At 40.3% G+C, this 20,351-nt stretch overlaps 1 protein-coding gene across 7 annotated transcripts in view; it reads right to left on the bottom strand.

Moving 5' to 3' along the window:
• Positions 1–20,351, bottom strand: part of SLC4A4 (solute carrier family 4 member 4) — a 187,549-nt gene that overhangs the window by 130,529 nt on the left and 36,669 nt on the right. For all 7 annotated transcript variants that reach the window (XM_075284971.1, XM_075284947.1, XM_075284954.1 and 4 more), the window contains one exon: positions 3,044–3,226. In XM_075284971.1, the coding sequence (XP_075141072.1) occupies positions 3,044–3,226 (183 nt within the window). The remainder of the gene's footprint in view (positions 1–3,043; positions 3,227–20,351) is intronic.

The following is a 20,351-nucleotide window of genomic DNA, read 5'->3' as shown; positions in this document are numbered from 1 at the left end:
ATTCCGCTCTGGAGTAGGCCCAAATGAATAGGCCTAGTCGGGAGGGAGTGCCTTCAGGCGGACATCCGGCCGTGGAATCCTCCTGAAGAAAGAGCATGTTACTCCTTTTTTCTGAGAGCAGGAACAAACCGTTCACGGAAAAAAGAAATGACCGCCTCCCATTGATTTCAATGGGGGGTGTTTTTTTGGTCAGGATATTGACACGGATTCCGCGTCAAAATCCTCACCAAAAAACCCTGTCTGAACCCGGCCTTACAGGTCTGTGAGAGCTAGAAATCTTGCTTGTTTGTAGGTGACCAAATACTTATTTTCCACCATAATTTGCTAATAAATTCTTTCTAAATCAGACAGACAATGTGATTTTCTGGATTTGGTTTTCTCACTTTGTCTCTCATAGTTGAGGTCTACCTATGATATCAGTTACAGGCCGACCTCATCTTTTTAAGTAGGAGAACTTGCACAATTGTTGGCTGACTAAATACTTTTTTTTCCCCACTGTATCACACTATATGTGTTTGTTTCATTTAATTTATTAATAAATCACCAATCAAATCCCTTTAGACAAGCAGCCTGTGTCAATACAACATGTGAGGTGTCAGAATATGTCATTAGTGGATTTGACCCCTTTCCAAAATGAAGTGATTATTAGAGATGAGCGAGTAGTATTTGATCGAGTAGGTATTCGATAGAATACTACAGTAGTCAAAATACTCGTACCCGTTCGAATACTACTCCTATTCGCAGTAAAGATTCGAATAAGAACCAGCATTGATTGGCCGAATGCTATACAGTGTATAGCATTCGCCAAATCAACGCTGGTTCTGCAGTATGCTCGTCTGTGAGGAGGCGGAGTCTAAGATCGGACCACAGCAATCTCCATTGTGGAGACTCCGCCTCCTCACAGACGAGCCTCCAGCAGAACCAGCGTTGATTGGCCGAATGCTGTACACTGTATAGCATTTGGCCAATCAACGCTGGTCAATGCATTCCTATGAGAAAAAGTCATCTCCCGCATAACCGAAAGCTGCCAGCTCTCCCGACTAGCAAAGAAGAGCCTGCTGCAGAACCAGCATTGATTGGCCGAATGCTATACAGTGTATAGCATTTGGCCAATCAATACTGGTCTGCAGGACGACACATTAGCACTTGCCTCCTGTCCAGAAGGAGTCCGCAGGAGGACCCCCTGAACGGAATATCAGCGCAACTTCAAGCGCTGTGCAGTTAAAGCGCACAGACCCGTTATAGTCTATGGGGTCCGTGCGCTTTAACTGCACAGTGCTCCTCCTAAACACTCTCATCCTGCTACTCGTGGACTTGGTGATTCTCCTGTAGTCGAATAGTGATTTCCCCTGAAATGAGCATTTTTCCCCATAGACTATAATGGGATTCGATTGAGTAGTCGAATATTGAGGCTCTACTCTAAACAAATATCAAATCTCGAATATTTCACTACTCGCTCATCTCTAGTGATTATATGGCCCTCAGAGTCCAGATCTCAATATCATCCAGTCTGCCTGGGATTACATAAAGAGACGGAAGAATTTGAATAAGTGTACATCTACAGAAGATCTGTGGTTAATTCTCCTAAAAAGATGTTTGGAACAACCTCCCTGCTGAGTTCCTTCAAAAACTGTATGCAAGTGTATCTGGAATAATTGATGCTGTTTTAAAGGTAAAGGGAGGTCACACCATGATGTGATTTATATTTCTCAATGTACTTAGTTTTGTTAATTGACAAAAATAATCTATTAACACTTCTATTTTTGAAAGCATTCTTACTTTGTAGCATTTCTCCACACAGTACTGTACAAAAATACTTTCATAGATATTACTATAAACTCTATGACAGAGAGCCTTGGTGCTTTGTATTACCGTCTGTGAGCAGTCATGCAGCATGAGCAGTGATGAATGAGAACTTTCCACTACGTCCAATATAATTCACAGTAAGGACACATCACTGGTTTTTATTCTAACATAATTAAATATAGAGGGGAAAATAAACAGTCTGTGAAGATGAGCAAATACTGAGGCAGACTGGCGGATCTTTAGAGAGCCCAACATGTGATTAAAGAGTAGACACACACAGGATGCTGGACACTGATGCTGGGCCTACATGAATAAGATGATATGCAGCCTCTATGGCTGATCACAAATTAAATACTTCATTATCCTAGGCACATAATTATGATATAATCGAGGGCTCCACTAAGGCTCTATTCAGTCCTTGCAGTAAGAAACAATAGCATCTATTTAGACTAAATGTAGGGACAGAGCACAAGCTGCACCCTTTAATTTTAGAAGATGTTCTAGTGGTTGCACCTGCCTCTACCAAATGCCAAAGACAGAACATGATGCAAAACAATGAATGTACCCGAGCAGCCTCAGCCAATCAGAATCATTGAGAGATCCACCGTAGACTCTTATATAGAAACCGGAAGTCATAGATATATCAATAATTGCTAAGAAAGGCAATATCTGATGCTCACATCCATAATTTGTGCAAGGCGTAAAGCCTTCAGACTAGTTAGAAAATATTGAAGGAAATGGTAAAGCTGAATAGGGAAAGGTTGCTATTTTGTGTGCACCCTTCAGCTCACCCCCTTTTTGTGGCACTATCCTACAAAATTGTCCATATAGAGGGCACCCTTTTTCAGGCTATGTGTAATGTGGAACAATAAGAGGAAGGCAGGTGCAACATCTTAATTCCTTGAATACATTGTGGTAGAAGTTTTCTATGAGAAGATCACGAGAATTTGCTTTCATCTGCCCTTGGTATATACTCTTTTCTAATTCTGGATAACTCCTTAAACATACTAAAAGCCTATGACCTAAAGATTCCTTACATCTCCAATGTATGAGCAGCAAGCCTTGTATCCCCATAAATATTATAGGACAACCATTGTGGTACTGATAGGTTATTGGTATAACACTCATTATGGCTCCATACATATGGCGTTTTTCAATGGAACCCTTTGCATGTAATTCACTTACATTACCAAATGGTCCAATGGCCGGACACGTGACTGCTGTGTACTGTACTTACTGAGAGGTTTAAGGATGTTGGAGCTGATGTCATCGGCATTCTCTGTATCAGATTTCTCAACATCTGAATAATTTTCTGATTTATCCTTCTCTTTTTTATCTTTGTGGCCAGTTCTGCGTCTATGACGTCTCCTCCTCCGATAGCTCTTAGGAACGTGAACTCCAATGTAGACAGTGTGATGACCTTTGAAAAAATTCAGAATGAGTTAGTACAAATGAGAATGGAAAAGCCAGTCTAAGGTAACATTACTACCAGTATTTCATCATCTGCGGTTTTGTGAATGTTTGTGTTTCTTGCCACTAATAGTGCCGGGATATCCCAAGGATATTTCTTTCTCACCTGATATGTGTGGGTTTGACTGTGGGGTCAGAATAAAGTGTGGCTAAAACTCTAGTTAAGCTTTGCAACACATCCTCATTCACTTGAATGATACTATGTTGTAGTGCCCCGTATAACAAGTGGGTAGTAATGTGGGTACAGAGATAAAGCTGATGTGAATGCGACCTGAAAAATTACATTACGATATGAAACCAATAAGTAGGAAATATCTTACTAACATTTCTATTAGTCTATCACTGTCTGTACACAATTGTCCATCTTTTCTTAAAGAGACATGTTTTTCAAGTTTAACCTTTCCTAACAATCCTCAATATTGACTCCATTCTCGCATTCTCTAGCTTTCCTAAAGGGTTAACTTCAAGTGAGTACTCCTTCTTAGAGTAGCAATATGTAAAGTAGCACCCTGCCTAATGTTAATGCCACTTAACAGTGGATATTAGCTTTTCTTGAGGCATCTTAGAGTAAATCTGTTCTGCAAACATTAATTCGATTTCGCACTGTGTATAAACAATCTGTTTCTAAATATAGAAGCCGTGTAGGAATAGAAGGATTTTTAGCAACTATAAACGAGAAGAACGTGAAAGAAAAAAAACAATGAAAATGAAATATGATTGTGGAGAACAGTTCCAGATAATTTGAGTTCGGCTATTTGAAACAGATTGTTCTCATGAGAAAGCCTTATTGTATAGCAGATAGGAAGTGTGCTAGGAATACACAGGCAAAGTAAGTAGTGTCGATTGTTTCCTGCAAGTCACCAGGGGAGAAGCAGGGTATTAACTGATCTCTGCATATGATAAAATCATTCACTTGACTGCTCCCGCCCAGATCCTGAATATAGTGACAAAGCTATAGAGATTGCAGCCGGATTGTAGGCTAGAGATGAGCAAATCCATTCAGCACAAGTCAAACTCATTACCAAGGCATTTTGGATCCCAGAAAATCTGAAACTTCTGGAATTGATCTGTGACAAAGCAGTTACATAGCCAGTTGTCAATTAACGGGAGTCAATCACCAGAACCCAACATATTAACTCAATGCTGCAGATAGGCAAGTCAAAGTCATCTGAATGAAAATGTGTTTTTCCCTTGTGAATCAGTGTCTCCGTTGCTGAGATGTCTGTTGCCAAGGTATTGCCACTTCTGTGAATACAGCAACGCCCTTATTGCTCCAAAGAACTCTTATGCATGTTGTCAAAAATTGATCTGTATATACTCAAGTATAAGCCAAATTTTTCAGCACAGTTTTTGTGCTGAAAAAGCCCCCCTCAGCTTATACTCGAGTCAGCAAAGAAAAAATTTTTTATTTTTTTTTAGGAGGGGGGTCTATGACCAGCCGCAATATCAATGTATAGAATCTCCCATAAAATAGTGGGGAAAAAAAGCTTCAAAAAAATTAAAAAAATAAAAGTTCTAATATCACTCCTTTCCCTAGAATACATACAAAAGTAGAAAATTACTGGGAAACACATATACATTAGGTATCCCTGTGTCTGAAAGTGAATAGAGGGTATCTGCAGTGCTCCTCTTCCGTTGGAAAAGGGTTGATAGGAGCACTGTAGATACCCTATATTCAGCCAGGCCGAATTCCAAGTGGGGGGGAAAAAAAAAAAACAAAAAAAAAAAAAAAAAAACAGTCCTCAAGCTCAGGGAAGGGGCAGACAGACAACCAAAACACCCCCTCCCCTTTCCCAGCACCTACTGCACCCAAAAACTCCGACAATTTTAATTTTTGAAATTTTCCAGTAGCTGCTGCATTTCCCGCCCTCAGCTTATACTCGAGTCAATAAGTTTTCCCAGATTTTTGTGGTAAAATTAGGGGCCTCAGCTTATATTCGGGTCGGCTTATACTCGAGTATATACAGTATGTTAACAATGGAAGCACCAATTAACAAGGAGGAAAAATACAGTTTTATTCAGGGGACCCTTATCTGCTGAGATAGGATAATATGCTGGTTTCTGCTGACAGACTCCCTTAAACGTATACTCATTGACTTACTTTCAGGGACTGAAAATGCTCTCTAAATCTCTAAAGATTACTTGTAGGAATTGACCATTTTCAAACATACAGTAGGCCAACCAAGAGTAATCCTACAAGAACCATTTTCTGGTGCATGGATCACCAAAGATGTGCCACAATTATTAATGTCTCCCCAACACCCGTCGTAATAGTACAGCAAATAAGGATTCTTTAAATATGGCAACTGCTCCTAAACAGATCAGGTACCATAACCACTAGGTTTCCACTGTTCTATGCAGCGGAAGGCTCCAAGGCCAGTCATGGGAAAGTAACTACTGAGGCCTGACTGGGGCAGACTTCCTTAGTCACAAAGAGAATCTCTCATAGGCTGCAATACAGTTGTACTTCAGTCTATGGGGAGCCAAAGAAAGAGTAACTACAAAGTTATAATTTTACCAGGAAAAAAAAGTCAAAATATGAAATTTGCCTTCTACAAAAACTTGAAATTATTCTGAGCAAAACATCAGACATTCCCCAAAGTAGTATAAATAAAAAGTGCATCTAACCCTGCAAAAAAAGATCTCTTACTCTAGGTTACGCTTGGAGACCTGAAAATCGGAAACCCAATCTGCTTAGAAAGCGATTACTTGTGGCCCCCTTAGACTATAATGTCCACCACCAGGTTTCTGCCTGAAAAATGCAGAGCGAAAAGTCTTGCCTGCAAACAGAATCCAAGTACTAGTGTGAACCCAGCCTTATGCAGCCCTGTATATGGAAATATAAAACTGAATATGGAGACGCCAAGAAATGTTTTCTTTTCCCAAAGTTTTGGATTTTGATTAAGATATTACAAAGAAACAAAAACTATATATGTTTGGTACCGTAATCCTAAAGACGCACATAACACAGTTAAAATTTGGGTTGCACAGTGAACAACATAAAATTAAAACCTATAAGAAAATGGCTCATGTGCAGTTTTATTTCTAATTCCTTCCCACTCTAAATATTTTTCAACTTCCCAGTACATTGTTTGGAATATTAAAATGGTACCAGTATGAAGTAGAATTTGTCCCACAAAAAATAAGCCCTCGTACATCTTTGTCAATGGAAAAAAAAAGAGTTTATGGCTTTTGAAAGGCGGGGAAAAGAAAAATGGAAGAAGTGGGAAAAGGTTAATTTCGTCTAGGTTCCTCACGATCATTGACCTACTTTCAAAAGTTGGTTATTGACCATGAGAAACCAGCCAATGGTAGCTGTAAGGTTAGATTCTCGGCTTACAGCTGCAAGGGCTGTTCTTTCTTTATTTCCATGACCTAGAGCCACAAAAACCACATGATCCAAACTTTAGATTATGTGGTTTTAGGTTATTTTCTGTCATTGAAGGTGAAGATATGACTTTTCAGGGCAATTGGGGCACTTCCAATTGAAAACATTTATTTGCTCATCTTTATTGTCGATTTCCACTTTAGCAAAAAGAACATTTTGGAAATTGGAAATATAAAAACTATAAAGATGAGAATTAATACATGACTATGGGTCAAATATTAAAATGAGAACATATTCAGCATTTTCTATAAAAAGCTGGTAATTGCAAGTACAGTGGAGGGAGAAGTTTATCATCACATTTACCATAGTTTTTTTGGGCATAAATGGGTGACAATGTGGCACATCTTTGGCGCAAAGCCCTTTCTTGTGCCAAAAATCCACCACATGCTTCATTTTGCACCTTCTTCACCGCTTTCTGTGGATGCCTGAGGCCAAAACGCCAAATTCTAATAAATTCTCCCAACAACTCCACAAAATAATGGACACATCAGTATTTTTGTTTTGTTTTTAAATGCAAGCACTGGACATACTGTAAATACATTGCTTTTATCGACTGCTATGAATGTATTAACAATTGGCAAACTTCATTCACAGAAGCTGGAATAGATAGACAAAAAGCTTAGGTCCTATGTCTGGATAGCTCCTTAGCATAGTATGTGAACAGAATGGGTAAGGCTAAGTAATAACAACATAGAACACAATTTATAAATAAACTAAAAACTGCAAATAATCGCCCTACCACCACGAGAGGCACTATCACAACATTACATTACAGATACATACATGTAACATAACATACATACTCAACTGGGCCAAGAACTAGCAAAATCAGGGCCAATAGCTGTCAGTTGAAATGTCTATTTAACAGAAATTACGGCGAACTTCAGAGACTGTTGAGCCAGGCACCCACGGGACTTAAACACTGATTTACCCATAGCAAAAACGCAGCCGGAAAAATTGCACCATTTTACAGTCAGCGCAAAGTGGATGGGATTCTAGGGAATCCCATACCCATTTTGGGGTAAAAACTGTGATGTGGACACACCACGATTTCCACAACCAACGCAGTTTTGACGGTGCCATGTGGGGCCTTTAATACCAGTAGAAACAAACCTTTAGGGCCACAAAACAATGAAGCAATGCAGAGATAATCATCCTTTTATAGATATGCATGCAAGTGTATCGGGGCGGGTCAGATTTGCCTACAGACAGCTGCAAAAGCCACACCTCTCCTTCAGAATTGCTAAATTGATAAATTCAGCCCAGTGTAACATGAAATGCAATATATGCACACAGTTACACTAGGTTTTAGGTAAATTGTTCCTATATTTAATCTGCAAAACAATATTTACCCTTTATCAGTTATTTGCCAAGGATTTGTGGAGCTGGGCGCTGCCAGTTTGCAATTGTGGTTTTTATCATGGCTAACTACTACTAACTAAAACAGAACATTTGGGTAATTAGTTTATTTTTATTTTTCAGAAGATTTCAAGGGTGATTAAACACAGAAAGCTTTTAGACAGAACAGAAGGAACAGACATGCATATAAGCATAATATGTTACATGACATGTACAATGAATACGCCTCATCTAATCTGAGGACAGTAAGAAATGCTTCTGATGCCCACCACTGCAATGGTGACAGTGTGCAGATCTGTTAATGAATGCCTGACATGTACAGTATTTATATTGCTGCATATATCCGAGCTCCGGCTGCTCCCCACACCCAAGTCCAATTATTGTCCACAACTGTTCCACCCCCACATCTCTAAAGCCGGCTTAGCATCTGTAATTTAGGCAAGCAGACTTTTAGGGTGTGTTTACACATTCAGGTTTTCAGATGCATTTTTTAAATCCAAAGATAGGTGTGGATTATAAAAGGGTGAAAGTATATATGGCAAGTGCTACTTATTTTTTCTATTACTCCGCTCCCGATTTTGGTTTCAAAGTAGCATCTGAAAAAACCTGAACATGTAAATACATCCTATGATGTCTTGCACAATATAAGTCCATGGAGCTGATTTGAAAGATAATATATATCATACTCATTGATCTAGATTTAATGTATACAAAATCATGGATTTATTAGCATTGACTGCCAGGTCCTCTATGCCTGACTTTCTGGCAGTGAATGGGTCAAGCTTCCTATTTTGATAATCTATAATGCGCACATGTGGTCAGAAGATTACAGAGATTGTCTAGTACTGTTTGCAACACATTAGGGCATTAGGCCTCCTGGCTTATCCAACCGCATGTATCTTCGAAAACCCAAACCAAAGCCACATACTTTACTACAGACCTACCTAGGGTGTATGGGAAAACTTCTAGTAAAAGTGTTCTTATACATGTTAGGCTAGGATCACATCATGTTATTACTATACTGTTAATGCATACATTAAAAAAAGAATTAAGTGTATGGTAAAAACTTGGATACAAACAGATACCATGGAAAGGGCCTCTGTTTTAGGCTAAGGCCCCATGTAAGCAAGCCGCAACCGAAAAACGCACCCGAGCATTTTTGAAATTGCAGAATTTTTGTAAGCAATGTGTGGATGGGATTAGCCAGAATTCAACCCACTTTGCAAGTACTGGAAAACGCAGCATACACTTCAATGTAACAAAAATGCATACATTGTTGTAGGAGCCTGTAGACATGCGGTAAGTGTGATATGGTCCGTTGCTGTCTGTATGTCCAGAGTTGATACCCGTCTGCACCGTGTTTAATAAAGGAGTTTTTTTGCCGCCCCCTCCACTCTCTACACACACACACACACACATAATATATATATATATATATATATATATATATATATATATATATATATATATATATATATATATATATATATATATTGCTCACTCTTGTGGTCCTCGTCCTTTAACGCACAAAAGAAATATAATACTGTTTCAATTATGCTATTGTTTGGATTGATAGATAAGAAAGAAAAATCTATAAATAGCTAGAAATGAGATAAGTAGATATGTATAACATAGATACAGCACATAGATATGTGTTGGTGTAGGTCCTGCCATGTTCTTAAACTTGAGTGCTATATGGAGGTGGTATGTTGTACCCGCATAAATATCACCTACTTTTGAGTGTGATGAGGTTTAAGGAAAAGTTACACTGTACATCTTTATGAAGGGCAATAATAATTGTACTTCAAAGCTTCCAATGCAAGTTACTGAACGTGCACAACTTCATTCATGCTGGATCAGACTCAACAAGCTCACCACCCACCCCACCCTCAAATTACTGTAGCGATTGTTAAAATAGTGTGCCACCCACCCACTGCTTTATACTATGTGATTTGGCTGACAGACAAATACTTGTATTATTATATTATTCCTGGGAGTTTAAAAAACCTTTGCATATTTTTTCCAAAAACACTGTATAAAATTCAGTGAAGGAAGTCAACTGGACAATTGGTGAACTTAGGACAGTACCAGGGGCGTAACTACCATAGAGGCAGCGGAGGCGGCTGCCACAGGGCCCGGGCCGTTAGGGGGCCTGGTGACAGCCGCTACTGCTGCAGGTTTTTTTTTGTTTTTTTTTTAAATTGGCCGTTACGGGCCCTATTTACTTGCCGATCCTGGACATAATACTGTGTGCAGGGGCCACTATTGGGTATAATACTGTGTGCAGGGGCCACTATGGGGGATAATACTGTGTGCAGGGGCCACTATTGGGTATAATACTGTGTGCAGGGGCTACTATTGGGTATAATACTGTGTGCAGGGGCCACTATTGGGTATAATACTGTGTGCAGGGGCCACTATGGGGGATAATACTATGTGCAGGGGCCACTATGGGGGATAATACTGTGTGCAGGGGCCACTATTTGGTATAATACTGTGTGCAGGGGCCACTAATGGACATAATACTGTGTGCAGGGCTTACTAAGGGACATAATAGAGTGCGGAGGAGGGGATTGGTCGAGGTCTTCGGCATCGGTATCGGTTGGGGGGGGGCCATGTCAAAAGTTCGCCACGGGCCCCCTCCATTCCTAGTTACGCCACTGGACAGTACCCAATACTGAGCTGTACCAACTAGTGTACAGTATAAGGGTTTTTTTGCAATTCAGTTTGCCATCAAGTCTGACTTCAAGGATTTTACTATGCTGTACGTTCCAATACGTTCCAATGCTAGGTGACTGGGCAGCAATGATAATGTGTAAGATTACCTTAATTCAGATGCATTTATTTTAGGGAAGTAATCTTTTTAGTACATCAATATGTACTGCAGGCAGAGTGACTCTGTAAAACTTTAGAATTCCAAGAGTGTCTATATAAAATCTAAGAATTCCTGTGTACAATGTCATTCTACTTGTGAAAGTATGAACTGAAATCAATGGGAGTTACAAAAATGATTCAAGGTGTATGTTAACTCCTGTTCTACCGTTTTGCATTTGGACACAAAAGATATGTTCCCTATGTCACTACCTGGCCCTACAACACCATATAAGTCAGTGGTTCTTAACCTTGTTTGAGGTACCGAACCCACATTCACCGAACCCTTCTTTAGTGATAAATTAAATATGATTTTTTTCCAAATTCAAAACATAGGTATACGTTTTTTTACTGGTACACAAAATGAACTGTGCATAGGGCCTAGGGTTCGATCGAACCCCGGTTAAGAACCACTGATATAAGTGATTTGGAAATTATTTGGAGATGGCATCTCATCATCACATTAACACCATCTTATATTTTTTAAGCCTGCATGCCTATAGTGGAGAATTTCACAATTCAGCAAGTGTTTTTCTCTTTTCCTACTATTGCATAACTTACGTGATTGTCATATAACGTAATAACGCTGTGAAATTTCTGACAACAGCCAATAGGATTAAAACCTGTCAAGGTGACTCAGAAAATAATGGGTATGATGTCATGGGGATAGTTTGTGCCGTGACTTTTATTTGACAGATATTTACACCCTGCCACTGTCTTGGACAGAAACTGCTCCCTTATTGTGCTGATACTATGCTAGCACCAGCTGCTTTCTCTAAAACAGCAAAGCAAGACACATTCAGTTCCTCTGCCTGGGAAACAGTATTTGGATACTTAGTTCACCTCCTGAGAAGAGAGCAGAGGTGCCAGGAGAACCCAGATACATAATAACAGTGCAAGAAGGAGGCGAGCGCCCAGGACCAGGCTGTCTCCATAGAAACAGTTACAATAACTGCCACTTGTAGAGACCGCCATGCTCCAACACAAAACCTATGTGCTGCATATCATGACATTCTACTTTTCGCCATTAGTATCCCACATAAGTTGCTGTGAGTTTTATCACAAGTTATATGTGTGCAAACAAGCAGCAGATACTAATAGTCAGTGACGTACATAGAAGGGAAGGGGTCACCACACATAGTTCCCGTAAAGAAGGGCTTTATGATGGATTTCCCACTTTCACGACCACTGGACCAACGCCCCACTCGTGTTTGCCGAAAATGGCAAAGGTCGCCCTCTGCAGGTTCTTATCCCTTTCCTTGCCAGTAGTGAAGAGAATGAGCCTCTCTCTTTAAGGTCACACAACAGTCTAATAGACTGCTTCCATGGTACGTACACTTACCACTACAAGTCAGGGTTGACTACAATGATATATCTGTATGCATTAATGCATTTTAAGCAGGTAATAATTCACTTTCAGCATACAACAAAGAATCATTGTAAATGTGTCGTCAGCCATGAATATACAGCAAGATATTGCGACACAAAAAATTTATCTTGTATCAACAGGTAAGAGGGGAGGTGCCAGCAGGTGAAGCAAGAGATAAAAAGGAATGTATTACAGCATTTATTAAAGGTGTCTAACCAATATGTGAATGAACTCTGGTGAAAATAAGGTCTCCTGAGAAGACCAATGCAGTCAATGTCTATGTAACAGGAGTGGTGGAGAGGACCTTTGTCCATAGTTTTCTATATTCTAGAATGTCATAGAGACATGTCAGTGTTATTGGAGATCTGGACCAGGGTTGCTCAGGGTTATATGAGTCACCTTCCCCAATAGGAAGCTACACAGTCCAGTCACATTAATGTGACCACCTGTCAAAATCCAGAATAACCACCTTTGGCAGAGCGGACCGCTGCGAGACGCGTAGGAAGAGAGGGGATGTTGTGATAATGTTCACTGGGATGTTGAGCCATGCCGACTCCAGTGCCGTGGCCAGCTGCACTAGGTTATGCGGTTGAGTATCCATGATGCTAGTAACCCGATTGAGGTGGTCCCACAGATTCTCAATTGGGTTCAAGTCCAGGGAATTTGCTGACCAAGGGAGTACGGTAAATTCATCCTGGTGCTCCACGAACCACGCACATACACTGCGAGGTTTATGACACGTCGCATTGACCTGCTGGTAGATGCCATCATCCAGAGGAAAAACAATTCGCATGTAGGGGTGAACATGGTCCGCAAGGATAGATGCATACTTATGTTGATCCATCGTGCCTTCCACAATGATGAGTGCACCCAGATAGCTGATGACATGTGCCTTCTGCGATTGGTTATTTAATGTTGACGTCAAAATTAGGCTGTGGTCACATTAATATGACTTGACTGTGTACTGTATAAGGTCCCTGTGAAGGTGTTTTTTGGTTCATGTCCTGGCCTCTGCCTGTTTATCTGTATCTGAACCTCCCTCTTTTGCCTGCAGGGACCTCTGCCAGTTACCTATACTGTAACAGAACAGTTATGTCTGCCCTGACCTCTGACTGTTTTACTGTTAAGAAAGCACTCTGACTGCCCCACCATTGACTTTACTGACGCTAAGCCTTCAATGCTACACATGTGACCCTTGACGCCTTCAGGTCTGCATCACTAAACTGGGGCATCTCCTGAGGTAGTGACCCCATATGGGGTTAAATGGTAAAGGCCAGGGGATTACTTATATAGGAAACTCCCTCAGCAGGAATCCAATTTGAACCATTTTAGCAGATCTACACTTGCTGTGTAGCATTTAGGGAAATGACTAAATTCTACCTGGAATCAGGAAACTAGGGAGAACTCACCGTAGGCCGGGACCCCACGTGGCTCAAACACAATGGGGAAAAATTGCGACGTCTTACAGTCAGGGCAAAGAGGATGAGATTTTAATGAATCCCATGCCCACTTTGTGGTAAAAACTACCGGTGTGGTTATGGAAATCACAGCATGTTAATTATACCTACATAAACACCAGCGGTTTCCTCATAGGTACAATTGGAAAAGAAAGTCCGCAGAGGAAACCTATATACATATATTCTGTGCAACAGAATAGAAGAATAGCATTCGTTTTGTGTTCCACAAAGTACTGTGTATAACTCAATAACTGTGCAACCTCCTATGGGAATTCTAAAGGTAGTAGATCATGACAGTCACATGACATTTTGTAATTTAGTAACATAAATCCAATGTAAACAGTGGCATACAAATGTTTCCATTCCATTAATGCTTGATGTTCCATAAGTGGTAAATTGAATCTACTGATAGTTATTCTGTGTGAGCAGCTTTCTATACTTCCTGACCTCTTGATATGTGCACTGATAATTCTTGAGCAACAATATTACAGGAACTGCCTAACATGATAATGTCGCACCCATATGGGAAGTTTTGTGTATTCTACCATCCCTTCTAGTGACCTACAAAGCACTGTAAAGAGCTGGCAGCAAATATGACGTGTACTGCTGTTAACCCAGAGATTTACACTGGGTTTCCTAAAGCTTATTGTAAAAGGCCAGGCACAGAGCCAGCAAAAAAAAAAAAAAACTTAAGCAATTTGCCAGCACTGTAGAGCCATCTATATAGGAACAAGAGTAGCTTGTTCATAGCAAACATCCAGGCATTGAATAATGTTGGCTAATTGCTACAGGTTAAAGTGACCCGCCATTGTTATTTATCCTTTGTCATATGATAAGTACACGTTAGATGATACGGTTCATGGACCAGGATTCCTATTATTGCTAAGGGCCTTCAACAGTCTTGTAAGCTTTTAGATTGGAAATCACTGGACATCAGAGCTAATGTTGACAATGCTGCTATAGAAATAGATTGAACGGCCAAATGTTTCAGTAAGACCATGGGAGTATTCGCCAAGTGCACTTACTAGTTCTAGTGCATCTAGTTACTTATGATCACACCTTTAGAGAAATAAAGCAATAGATAATTCATAACATTAGTGAAAGGTCATACAAGGCAGGTTTTGAAAGCTCACCGTGCATACATTTGTGGGAATCTATTAGGACTGGCATTTGCTATCGTGCAGGATGTACTAGCCTCTTAATAATTCTAGCGCATCTCGGGTGGTCCTGCGAACCAGAATTGAAATGTGCATCAGCCAGCCAGAGACTGTCTTAAATTTCAATTATTACATAGTAAGTGTGAGAGGCTGAGTTGTCCATGTCCCAGTCCACCCTGATCTCTACCCTGCTCTGCCCACAATGTTAAAAAGTAGTGAAAAAGCTGAAAAGAGAGAGTATTAAAAGTGGAGAAAGATAAACTGTGTTTTTTTCCCATAATAACTAACCAAGGCCAGGGTGTAACGGCTACCTTATTAATTCTATATACATAGCTACACCTCTACAATTTTACAACAGTTGCCAAGTCAAACATTAAAACCAGAGGCATAAACTTGAAGCTTCTGAGCCATAATGAAAAATCGCTAATGGGGCCCCAATTACCATCTACTACCTATAATACTGGTGTCTTCTAATGTTGTAGAGAGTCCCTTGGACTCACTTAGGTTCTTGCTACCTCTGCACCTCCTATAGCTATGCCTTTCATTAAAAGATTTATGTATGTAGTCTTGACACAGAAATACAGATTTTTCTACTATTCACAGTTGTATTATCCAAGTAAAAAACAGCAAAGTTTTATGGACAATTTGTTACTGAAATAAAAGTTATGTTTTAGAGGCTTTACCACTTCGTGCTGGATACAAGTTTTTTACTTGGATATTTTTGCAGTTTTGTCCTTGCCTGGAGGACGGTGTCCGTGCAGCTGCGGAGCCTCCATTATATTGGTACAGGGGTCTGGCTGTGTATTGTATTTGTTTGTTTGGACAGTTGTATTATGCCTAACCTGCAGCTGGAATATAATTATACCATTTCATTTTCAACTTTTATTTCCTTAATATTTGCAAGATATTTAACCCGTCACTCACATCTATACAGACACTGTACATGTAGAAGTACATCACATTAAATATAGAACTATTGGTTTCCTATGGTGCAGTGTGTATTATTGATGATGTCTATTACAACTAAACAAAATTTAGTAAAGCTGTGTATCAGTGCCCTGCTGATCTCTCAGTACAGTTATAATGTCCAGTGTATAATAGGTGATCCGCATGTGCTTATAGAGACACAGCACACCATTAACACTAAGTTCAGACTAGCACCCCTTTGGAGGACCAGAACAACAGTGAGACAAACCGCTAAAATAGCGGTAACAAATGGAGTCCAACTGGCCCTATTGACTATATCGGGGTCTGTTGTTCATCCTTTTAAAACTCAAACCAATGGGGGGAAAAAATTCCTCCATGCAGGATTTTATCCTCCACCAACTTTCAAGCAGACTCGAGCGTAGATGTGAACATAGCCTTAGTGAAGTCATTTGCTCTACATAGTATTTGCACTGATAGGGGCAGTATTAAAGGATCAGCACTTGTCACTACTGATAATGTTGAATTCTTTACTAGGGCTTCAATATGTCAAAGTCATATTTCTTTTATATTAGTGTCTCCTGGTGGTGATATCGCCCTGTTAGGGCTCGTTCACACGAGGACAGAGGGGGCGGATTTTGGCGCGGAATCCACGTCATAATCCGCCACCTCACAATAGCGGTCTATATAGAACATGCCGCTCACAGAAAAAAAAAAGCAAGCTACCCTTTCTTCAGATTGATTCTGCGGTTCATTGAGCTGTGGCGTCCACAGCACCCTCTAGACTAGGCCCATTCATTTTGGGCCTACTCCGGGGCAGGAAGGATACCACTGACAGTTGCGGCAGACCTATTTTGGTCCTGATTTTGATGCGGCTTCTCGTGTCAAAATCAGTACCAAAATACGCTATTCCGTGCCTGTGTGAACTAGGCCCTACATGCCATGTACAATAGCTGTTCTAGTACCAGAAATTCTTTAGCATTGTGAACTGCCGTATATACCTGTACACACGCTGTATATAATGTTAAAGCAGCCTGCCTTAAATTGTATACTGCATGTCTCCCACATGTCACCAAAACAGCTGTGCACTCTCATGGTATGGACTGCAAAAACCTCAAAAGGTGTCATATGGTGTCTGGCACCAAGATATTTGAAATAGATCCTTGGAGCTCTGTAAGGGGGCGTTCACACTAACTTCAGTGTCTGACAGCTAGTGTCCGCTGCTAATGTCTGTACAAAATCTTGTGCGGACATTAGCATCGGACACTAGCTGTGTCTGGGACATTTTGCATTGATTTAAATGGAGATCGGGTGCGTTCTTTTACTGTCCGTGTCTGTCCTTAACTGTCCGTTCCCTAAAATGTCCGACTATTGAAGTGGACAGCAAAACCCAACATGTAGGTTTTGCTGTCCGCTTGAAAAGTCAGAAATCTTAGGGAACGAACAGTTAAGGACAGACACGGACTGTAAAAGAACGCAATCGATCTCCATTTAAATCAATGCAAAATGTCCCGGATACAGCTAGTGTCCGCTGCTAATGTCCACACAAGATTTTGAACAGACATTAGCAGCAGACACTAGCTGTCGGACACCAACGATAGTGTGAACGCTCCCTTAGGCTTCTGGAATTTTCTTTCTTTAAAAAATTATGTAAAAATAGCTGTATTGCTCAGCTTTCTTTTGTTTGGTTTTTGTTTTGTTTTTTTTTTAACCTTGGCGTTTCTTGTACATACACTCTTTTTCTGGCATTTTTAAGTGGCAGCTGCAGCAATAGGTTGAGATTTTGGCCTTCTGCACATAGGGAAATATAGTCCAGAAATATATATATCAGTGAGCTTGTCCCACTTGAATCCAGTCCGGGAACCTGGACTCCCTAGCGAACGATGATGGTTAGAGTCACTACTAGACCATATTCCCCTGTGTGCAGGAGACCTTGCTCACCAATGTGGCCATAGTGTTTTTAGGACTTATAAGCATACTACAATAACAGCAGTCACACAAACAGTATAAACTGTTTTGATTCTAAAAATCACAGGAAGCACATTAGGTATAATATTTACAATAGGATATATCTTAAATTCTTACCACATGTGTAACGCTAATGCACTCCACAGCGGGACACGTTTAGGGCCAATCATGTGACATTATAGCCCAGAAATTTCTGCATTATAGTACACACAGAAGTCGCCTAACTGTTCCACAATTAAGGTCTATTATGCACGGATTACCAGGCAGAAAGTAAGTGCCGTGTAATCGCCGAGTAATTATCTAGTTATCTGCATCTTGCAAATGAAGGCCCTTCTGCCAAGCTCTGCTGCTCAGTTATCACAGAACAAGGCTCTATCCATGGGAGTCTTTGTATGCAGCTCTAGCTACACCGCTAATACAGCCACCAGAAACTTAAAAAAAAAAAAAAATCCAGGACGCAATTTCACTACTAGCAGTTCAGTTGTTGACCACACTACTATGGTACAAAATAAAATGCTAAATTACCTGGGGGGGGGGGGGGGATTTACCATGGTATCTCAACAGTGGGGTAAGGCTTAAATAAAAACAGGGGTATAGTTTAAGCAAGGACAATATGTGCCACAATTGTACCAAAATTATGGCATGAATTGTGTCACAATGGAAGTCAAAGTGGTATAAACTTGTCTAGGCAGTCTGAAGCAGGACCTGATATCATCCAACATCAGCATATATCGTGATTCCTTGCAAAACACGATGCAAAAGTAACATTTTTCTCATGTCACATGTTTTCTCCTGTTGATTATATTAGTTTGCAAACATTATAGCTATATAAAAATTAGACATATAAGAGAGTTTGTCATGTGACTCAGAAAACCTTCACCATTAGCGTGGTAATGTCTGGTAGGATAGAGGTTATAGTGTTCACCTTATTTCACATGCATAACCCCAAAACCAATAAGAAAAGCTAAGTTAGCTTTAAACTTTTACAGTAACGTGAAATGACTGTAGCAATGAAATGGAAAATGACACAATGTTGTAGACAAGTATAATAACAAAATAGCTTTTATAACATGAGATTTGCACCATAAAACTTTACTAAAAGGCAAACTTTACTAGAAGTCATGAAAACAACAAAATGAAAGGCTTATAAACATGAGATATTAACTTCTGTCACATAAAAGTGTGGGTTCACCTTTGGTGACATCTCCTATTTTTGTATTAGGTACCTGCAAAGACAGTCACTCTCTAACACTGTTAGTGAAGACAGTTATGGGGGTATTAAATATTCTGCCTTTCACTCCGCCTCACCTACCTACCATAGCTATTTTACATTTGCCTCATTGTACTGTACTTATATTCCATTAAAACACAGCTGTTACCCTGACCCCTATAGGCATATTTTTGAACCTGTGGCCCACCTAGGTCCCACAAGCCACTCTGGTTGCAACTTATGTATATCGCCAAGTCTTTGATCCTTTTATACTGGGCATCTGAATCCCCCCTACACTGTCCCATTCTATGGAAAGTCTGTCAAGTATCCCATATGGAAGACCTTTCCCACTTGGAACTTCGCACCAATCAGAAGTTCAGCTCTAGGCGAGCGCCATGGTACGCTTTCACTAAACATCCTATCTGGGCGCACCTATGGGAACCCCCTGGTTAATTATGATATTCTCTGAAACCCTTGGACTTGTGTGGGGATGTTGGCTGAATAAGCAATTGACCAACACTTAACCATTATATTTGTAAGGTATCTGCTAAGCTCAGACTCACTCCAAATTTCCATACCTTGTGTTGTTGAAGTTTAAGAAGCCTGTCTCACAGTATATACTGTACCAACAGTTCTACAGTTAAAAAGGGTTTTCCAACAATGTGATATTGATGGTCTATGCCTAGGATAGTCCGTAGTTGATTGATTGGTCTTTACCCCAACATAAGCAAGCACCATGCTTTCTTCATTGTTTACCCAAGCTAAAGCCCCATGTTGAGAAAAGCTACTTTTCTGTTGCAGATTTTGATGCAGAATATAATATAATAAATACAAAATACTCCTATATTTTTACCATTCCTATTGTAGCCACACTTGGCTTTGGCTAAAAAAAAAAAACCAGAAAAATCTACAACAAAAAAAAGCAGCATTTCCACAACATAAGCACTCAGTCTTACACAGTCCAGTCACATTAATGTGACCACCGCCTACTTTTGACGTCAACGTTAAATAACCAATCGCAGAAGGCACGTGTCATCAGCCATCTGGGTGCACTCATCATTGTGGAAGGCACGATGGATCAGCACAAGTATACCTCTATCCTTGCGGACCATGTTCACCCCTACATGTAAATTGTTTTTCCTCAGGATTATGGCATCTACCAGCAAGACAATGCGAAGTGTCATAAAGCTCGCAGTGTACATACGTGGTTTGAAGAACATCAGGATGAGTTTACCGTAGTCCTTTGGCCAGCAAATTCCCCGGACTTGAACCCAATTGAGAATCTGTGGGACCACCTCGATCAGGTTGTTCATGCCATGCCATGGATGCTCAACCGTGTAACCTAATGCAGCTGGCCATGGCACTGGAGTCG

Source organism: Leptodactylus fuscus, chromosome 1 (genome assembly GCF_031893055.1).
Source record: "Leptodactylus fuscus isolate aLepFus1 chromosome 1, aLepFus1.hap2, whole genome shotgun sequence".
NCBI classification, from domain to species: Eukaryota; Metazoa; Chordata; class Amphibia; order Anura; family Leptodactylidae; genus Leptodactylus; species Leptodactylus fuscus.
Note: the sequence above shows the minus strand (reverse complement) of the source record. Positions and strands in the feature narration are given on the sequence as shown.